Below are 6000 nucleotides of genomic sequence, written 5' to 3'. Positions count from 1 at the left end.
GCTCACCTGCTGCATCATCATGGATGACACACTGATATGCATGGTTCCCGCCATTGAAATATTTGTCCCCAAGAGTCCTGGAGCTTACCATACACTGACACACAAAGATTCTAATGACGCCCGCGCCTTGTCTTTCTGATGACCGCATCACTCGGAGACCATCTTTGCACTACAGAGACATTATCCCTTTGCCCTGATGATGATAACCTAACTGGCATCTACTCCTTATCTAATCGAGCCACGGCATCTTGCATATATATAACACAAAGTCACCACGTTTTGTCAGCAAAAGCCCAAGCTGAATCCGTGACCATGTCGGCTGGTCACATGCTGTGCGGAGTCGCCATTGTGTTGGCCACCGTTCTGGGCTCCTTCTGCATCACCGTCGTCACCGCCTCGCCGGAAGGTAAGCTGCGAATGCCGGTGGTGAGCAATAGGTTTGTCGCCCATTCGATTCACTTCGCACCGACACGGGCAATGCATGTTGTTCGCTGCAGCGCAGAGGTACAATTTCAGGTTCGTGCGGCACGCGCGGGACGCGCCGCTGGTGTCCTACTACAACTACATCGTGGTGGGCGGCGGCACGGCGGGCTGCCCGCTGGCGGCGACGCTGTCGGAGCGCTCGCGCGTGCTCCTCCTGGAGCGCGGCGGGCTGCCCTACGCCAGCCGCAACGTGTCGAGCGAGTACCACTTCGCGGACGCGCTGTCGGACGCGTCGCCGCTGTCCCCCGCGCAGCGGTTCGTGTCCGAGGACGGCGTCGTCAACGCCCGCGCGCGCGTGCTCGGCGGTGGCAGCTGCCTCAACGCCGGCTTCTACACCCGCGCCAGCGGCGGCTACGTGCGCGCCGCCGGCTGGGACCACCGCCTCGTCAATGCGTCTTACCGCTGGGTGGAGCGCGCGCTGGTGTTCCGCCCGGCGGTGCCGCAGTGGCAGCGCGCGCTGCGCGAGGGCCTCCTGCAGGCCGGCGTCACGCCGGACAATGGCTACACGCTGGAGCACGTCCAAGGCACCAAGATCGGGGGCACCATCTTTGACCGCAGGGGCCGCCGCCACACCGCCGCCGACTTTCTCCGGAGAGCCCACCCCAGGCGGCTCACCGTGTTCCTGCACGCCACCGTCTCGCGGATCCTCTTCAGACGTGCCGGTACGACGACCTCGCGTGCGTAAGCCGCCATGCATGCATCTGCAATCTGCTGCATTGTCGGTGTGTGCAGAGGGGACGGCAAAACCCGTGGCGTACGGGGTGGTGTTCACGGACACGTTGGGCGTGCAGCACCACGTGTACCTGCGGCGAGGAGGCGCCAAGAACGAGGTGATCCTCGCGGCGGGCACGCTGGGGAGCCCGCAGCTGCTGATGCTGAGCGGCGTCGGCCCGCGCGCGCACCTGGAGAAGCACGGCATCCGCACCGTCCACGACCAGCCGGGCGTCGGGCAAGGCGTGGCGGACAACCCCATGAACTCGGTGTTCGTGCCGTCCCCCGTCCCCGTCGCGCTCTCCCTCGTCCAGGTCGTCGGCGTCACTCGCTTCGGCAGCTTCATCGAGGGCGTCAGCGGCTCGCAGTTCGGCATCCCGCTGCACGGCCGCGGCGCCGCCCACCACGCCGCCCGCAACTTCGGCATGTTCTCCCCCATGGTACGTGCGGTGCGGGCGATCGAGTGTTCGAGTTCACCTGCAGCCCCACCTTCATCATAACGAAACATTCGGCATGCATCCAATCGAATGCAAACAGACGGGGCAGCTGGGCACGGTGCCGCCCAAGGAGCGGACGCCGGAGGCGATGCGGCGCGCGGCGGAGGTGATGCGGCGGCTGGACAGGCGCGCGTTCCGGGGCGGCTTCATCCTGGAGAAGGTGCTGGGCCCGCTGTCGACGGGGCACATCGAGCTGCGGTCGGCGGACGCGCACGCCAACCCGGCGGTGACGTTCAACTACTTCCGGGACCCGCGGGACGTGGAGCGGTGCGCGCGGGGCATCGAGGCCATCGAGCGGGTGGTGCGGTCGCGGGCCTTCTCGCGCTTCACCTACGCCAACCACACCGCCATGGACGCCGCCTTCCGCCGCGCCGCCGGGACGGCCTACTTCCCGGTGAACCTGCTGCCGCGGCACCCCAGGGACACGCGGACGCTGCAGCAGTACTGCAGGGACACGGTGATGACCATCTGGCACTACCACGGCGGCTGCCACGTCGGGGGCGTCGTCGACAGGGACTACCGGGTCGTCGGCGTCCAGGGGCTCCGCGTCGTCGACAGCTCCACGTTCAGGTACTCGCCCGGCACCAACCCGCAGGCCACCGTCATGATGCTCGGCAGGTACGTAATAATGATGGAATAAAACCTCACGTCCGTCCCTCCTCGTCGCTACTAGTGTTTTGATACTGAGCTGAGCTGAACTGAAATCGCTTTGGTTTGGCTGAATTTGAACTGAATGATGAACAGGTATATGGGACTGCGAATTCTGAAGGAGAGGTGGATCAGGAAGGGAGCTGAGGACAAGCATTAGTCCGTCTTTATCCAGGATAGTGGATAGCATTAGTTCTTCAGGAGGATATTCGCCCTCACAACTGCTTATTTAGAACTATTTTTTAGCTATAAAAAAAATATTTTTTCCTCACAATATTTCAGCATAAGGATTTCAGCTTCAGGTGCCGCATGCGTGATGCGTTTTGTGTAATTTATATACTAGGTTTTATTACAAAAATTGCCTTTGTTGATACGATGCGTGCCGCGTGCGTGATGCAACGTACTAATGCGAGAAACAATAGTTCGGTAATAGAAGATTCATTGTTACATGTACCGTTGATGTTCCATTAGTAGCTAGCATTGTATGTTGGAAAAAAATAAGGGTTTCTCAGACCAACCACTGAGCCACCCTGACTGGCCCAGAGGTCAGAGACCGACTCGTAAGTGGTAACTGGTAAGGAAGCAGCGGTACGACACGATAGAGATCCTGTTGTGTTTCCTCTTTGCAGACTGCCGAGGCGGTACTAAGCTCAGCACAAGCGCAGACGCGCAGTCACGCTCAGCTAACCAGCTGATCACCTCTCTCCCTCTCTAGCTGGAGGAGCCGTGTGCGCACGGCCCAGTGGTTGCGATACACAGGGAGAGCAGGCCCATTAGCCCATTTTGAACGCAGCTGACCATTCTCTCTTTTTTTTTTTGGAAAGTAAACCATTCATTCGTTTCAGCAGTTGATTGATCGATCGGAGCTGAGAATATTCACCTGGACCGATTCTTGGATTCTGTTATGACCAGCGGTTGGGCCTTCCCAGTGCTGGGCCGTAGGTGTGTGTATGAGCATAGCAGGCCGCGAGCCCAGTGTTGTAGGACCAGCGTGAATATAAGCTGGAGCCGTGCGTCTTCTTGGGGGAGATACGTGAACTATAACCGTTCCTCAAACAGAATCCGGACATCCCACGAACTCCGACCGTGTTCTTCCCCTCCCATTCCCGTGCTTGCTGTTTCCGGTCTAAATTCAGATTCCAGCTACCAATCTAGGATAGCCAGTTCATAACATATTCTCAAGTAACGGGCTCAGCTACAGCCGTGCCGTGCACATCAACAATCTTACAGATTTCCCTAAAAAAATAAAATAAAATAAACAATCTTACAGATGCGTCCAAAACAAACAAAATACATGCGACGTTTTCAGCCCCAGCTACGAAACTTGGACCCCGTTCGCTGTCGAGTGTGTTCGTTTTCTGTCCTGGTGAACCTCACTTATATTTCCGTCAGAACAGGTGAAGGCGACCGGTCGATATGGCGGTACACGGCAAAAGGGACAAGACAAAGAAGCTGACGGCTGACGCGACGTGGTCGCGCGCCGGATCCATCACAGCTTGGACCCAGCGCCGCCCTTCTGTGTACTGACGAGTATCTGCCGGCGTCTCCCCCACCAACACTGGGCGACCGTGTTTAACATCCCGAGCAGACCAGGCCACTGATGCTGTCTTTAGTCCGTGAAATTTAAGAATTTGGCTACTGTAGTATTCTCGTTTTTATTTGGTAATTAGTGTTTAATTATGGACTAATTAGTTCGATTTTCAATCAAACTGTGTAATTAGTTTTTTTCGTCTATATTTAATGCTCCATGTACGTATCGTAAGATTTGATGTGATGACTATTGTAACACATTTTGGAAAACTTTTGAGAAACTAAACGAGCACTGAACCTGCGCCGCGCGGCCCAACGCCCAACCAATTCTCGTACTACTCGTGCCCATCCGTGCGTGCCGGGGTCCATTCCGTTCGCACGACACGACACGAGCTCTAGGGCACGATGGCAGGACTAGGAGCCACTTTTATCAAAACTTCCGATCGGATTTGTCTGAGTGTTTTATTAGCTCATGATTTTAGTAGAGATAAATTTTTTTACATTTTTTTGAGTATATAATAGTTGAAGTTTTTAGTGGAGATGTTTTCTTTAAAGAACCTAGTATAATTTTGATTACTTTATTATAGTAGAGATTAGACGTGAACGTTTCTTGTATTAATTAATTAATAATGTACTACATTGTTATTTTATTTTATTTTCCTTTTTTTCTCTTTTTGCATTTTATAGTAGTCAATCAATTTGTTTTTATGTACGTTACCAACATATTTGTTAATATGTTATGATGTTAATTTGTACATCTAAGTTGTACAGAATAACTTATGTACACAAGTTATATAGAATAAATTATCTATAAGTTGTATAGAATAACGTATATACACAAGTTGTGTTTGACAACTTTTTATACATAAGTTGTATTTCATAACTTTTATATTTTTAAGTTTTGCTATAAGTTATAAGTTAATTCATTCTTTGTGTTTAATAACTTTTGTATTTCTAAGTTTTGGCATAAGTTCTAAGGTATTTTGTTCATTTATGTTTAATAACTTTTGTACATAAGTTGTGTTTAATAACTTCTGTATATAGGTTGTTTTTCATAATTTTTGTACATAAGTTGTGCTTCATAACTTTTTTGCTCAAAGTTTTTGGCATAAGTTATAAGTATGTTATAAGTTAGTACAAAAAATTACCGCTAAAAATAAAATTCTTCAGAACATATATAAGTAGGGTCTAGTTTTGTTCGTCTCATCACGTAAAACACACCAATACAGACAGAATTAAAAATAGATACACCGTTCAGAAGTTATAATAATTTTAAATAAATATTTTACTTTTTTTTACTTGCCTCAGCGGTGACGTCAGACACCAGTTGAAAATGACGGGTGAGCACGGGTTACTCGGCTGAGCGCAGTACTGTTTAATAGGAAAGGGGTGGAAATTATTTTTTGCCAGAAAAGAAAACTGCTTGTGAGAATATCGTACCCTAGATTCACATCCACTGAGCATTCGCGGATTAGTGCGGTCTGTATTGAATGCTCCGTGTGACCGTGAGAAATGCTCTGGTGAAGCATCCGGTAAGTTATCAGGTATTCCGGTACAAGTGATGATTAACATGATATTTGATTTTTTTTTTTTAGAAATGCTATACAACACACGTGTGTTTTAGCAAAAAAAAAAAAATACATGAATTTTTTCTGTCTCTCTCCCTCTCTCTCGTTTTTTTCCACCGGGCTGTCCTGCTGCTGCTGTCCGATCTCGTGATCTGACGGCACATACGCACGCCGTGCGGTTGTTTTCGCGGCGTCATCGATTAGCGGGTGCGCGCCGGATCAATGGTGACACCGGAGTCGCAACAAAGGTTGCAAATTAATAGATGTCATCGACGGCACGTACGCACGGATCGTGGCCACGGAAGGACCGTGGCGAGCCGGCCGTCCCGTCCAGTGAGAGGTGCCGGTCATCAGCAGCTAGCCAACGCAAGTTTTTCTCCCCTCCCTGATTAATGCGGCAGAGCTCGATTAATGAGGGTCAATTTGTCTTTTTGTCCTTGCATAGAAAAAAAAATGTTTCTTATGATATGTGGATTTATGAACTTATGATTTGTGATTGTCTGGAGGTAGAAGAAGGCCAGAAGAAGGCTGGAGGTAGAAGAAGACTGAAGGTAAAAGGAGGA

The 6000-nt window shown here is 51.1% G+C and overlaps 1 protein-coding gene across 1 annotated transcript; it reads left to right on the top strand.

Moving 5' to 3' along the window:
- Positions 1-312: 312 nt before the first annotated feature.
- Positions 313-2561, top strand: LOC136537492 (protein HOTHEAD-like). The gene is made up of 5 exons (XM_066529447.1): positions 313-406; positions 498-1145; positions 1216-1634; positions 1732-2309; positions 2436-2561. Exons 1-5 carry the CDS (start codon positions 313-315, stop codon positions 2497-2499), a joined length of 1803 nt encoding a protein of 600 aa, XP_066385544.1. The 3' UTR covers positions 2500-2561.
- The last annotated feature ends 3439 nt before the right edge of the window (positions 2562-6000 follow it).

This window comes from Miscanthus floridulus, chromosome 2 (genome assembly GCF_019320115.1).
Source record: "Miscanthus floridulus cultivar M001 chromosome 2, ASM1932011v1, whole genome shotgun sequence".
In the NCBI taxonomy this organism is placed as follows: domain Eukaryota; kingdom Viridiplantae; phylum Streptophyta; class Magnoliopsida; order Poales; family Poaceae; genus Miscanthus; species Miscanthus floridulus.
The sequence above is the reverse complement of the archived record's forward strand: the minus strand, read 5'-3'. Positions and strand labels throughout refer to the sequence as shown.